The sequence below is a fragment of the Triticum aestivum genome, chromosome 2B, assembly GCF_018294505.1.
Source record: "Triticum aestivum cultivar Chinese Spring chromosome 2B, IWGSC CS RefSeq v2.1, whole genome shotgun sequence".
NCBI classification, from domain to species: domain Eukaryota; kingdom Viridiplantae; phylum Streptophyta; class Magnoliopsida; order Poales; family Poaceae; genus Triticum; species Triticum aestivum.
This window is the reverse complement of record NC_057798.1, coordinates 746,224,063-746,225,837: the sequence shown is the minus strand read 5'-3', so window position 1 is coordinate 746,225,837 and position 1,775 is coordinate 746,224,063. Positions and strand designations below refer to the sequence as shown.

At 47.4% G+C, this 1,775-nt stretch overlaps 1 protein-coding gene across 1 annotated transcript; it reads right to left on the bottom strand.

The window, feature by feature from the left end:
- Positions 1 to 445: 445 nt before the first annotated feature.
- On the bottom strand, positions 446 to 1,039 carry LOC123042420 (uncharacterized). Its single transcript, XM_044464874.1, has one exon. It carries the CDS (start codon positions 806 to 808, stop codon positions 560 to 562), a length of 249 nt encoding a protein of 82 aa, XP_044320809.1. The 5' UTR covers positions 809 to 1,039; the 3' UTR covers positions 446 to 559.
- Positions 1,040 to 1,775: the final 736 nt, after the last annotated feature.

Sequence of the window (1,775 nt, the reverse complement as noted above, 5' to 3'; positions counted from 1 at the left end):
GAATGGCAATTACGATAATTGTCACAAACTAAGAGTGGCAAAAGTGAAATATCAAAATCTAGAGTGGCATAAGGAAAATTGGCAAAATCTAGAGTGGCAAAAACAAAATTTTTCCACTGATGAACGACTCTCATGCATGAAGGTGGTGTAGCTGACTCAGCAATGCACATATTCAGTAGTATGATGATTTTGACTGAACAGTATTTAATCACTAAAGTAGGATGAACCGATAAGTAGATGAAGGTAAAGGAGCTGACGTGAATGGAAGTTAAGTCCTATTTTTCTATGCTTGCTCCCCTGTTTAATCTCAGAACAAGATTTACTCTGGTTCTTGCCATGAAAAAACAGATGAACCTCTTGAAGAAAAACTCCAGCGTTGTACTTGAGATGATGGAGTAAACCAACTAAATGAATGGAGAATACCCACCGTTGCATTACCACGACGAATAGCCCGACTGAATCCGTCGGTTATACCAGAATTTACTTATATTTCAGATCAATGTTACAACCAAAATACAGTGATCAAACATGCAGCGAAAGAAGAAACTGAAACATCTCACTACGCGATGTCGACCATCGACTGGCGGTGGGCCTCGTCGTCGTCGCGGCTTGGGGATCCGCGGCGTGCGTACGCGCGCCGCAGCCAGGCGACGTGGGCGGCGAGCGCGCCGCAGACGACGACGTAGGCCTGGGGAAGGTTGCGGAGGAGCGGCAGGAAGAGGTTGAGCGGCCACAGCAGCGGCGCCAAGACCTGGAAGACCTGCAGGAAGCCCTTGGCCGCCACGAACGCCAGCAGGTGGATCGCCATCAAATTAATCCACACAGACAGCTCTCCGCGGCGCCACTCCGCCGCCCGCACGCTCCCTTGCTCGCCGGTGCTGACTCGCCTGTGCTGCTCCGGCGTGGTGCTGCGGCAAGCAAGAAATGATTCGGAATGGTGATGGCTCGGAGGCGCGGTGGTGTGCTCTTGGTTTCGCCGGTGGCGTGACGGGAGGTTGCGGCCTTCCCCGGATGCGATATTGTCACGGTGATGTTAAGACTGAGAACTTGCCAAGACTCCTTTGGGAAACATAAAATAATTCCATGGGACCGGCTGGGCTGCACGTCTGCCACATGAAACAGCCCCTACTTGGATCTCGACACGTAGCCCGATTGTACTAGGTACTAATCCTCGTACTGTATCACACGAGAAAGGACAACGATCAACAGTCTCCAACAACTGTTGACAACGAGGCCCTCGCTTTGGATCTCCGCGGCCTTAGCCATCTCCACAGTGCCGATGACATTGAGTTTTTTTTTTTGAACGAGCAAAGACGCCTGAGGCGCCAAATTTTCATTCATCATCTTGAAAGCAATTTACATAACTGATTACAAGCCCTTGCAATTGTACTTTTTCAACGGCTTCTAGCAAAGGACATTTCATAAGAACATGAACATGATTAGTACAGCTGAATCTATTACTAGAAGTCTCTACCATGACATGTTCATTTGCCATCTTAGTAGAGTAGTGAGCTTCTATATTCTGGTCCCTAGGAACATGATATACCTTTACATGGATATTCTCGTGTTAAAGCACAAAAATCAGCAAGTATACTTCTTATTTGCCAATGTCCTGGCTCATTCCTTGGTGATCTTGCAGCTGCTGCTCTTGCTAGTGTGATGTTATCAGTTAAAATAGTTGCATCTAGAATATTCAACCTGTATAGAATCATCACTGCCAACTTGAGACCATATGCTTCTGCTTGAAGTGTTGAAGTAGCTTGTGCAACAATTGC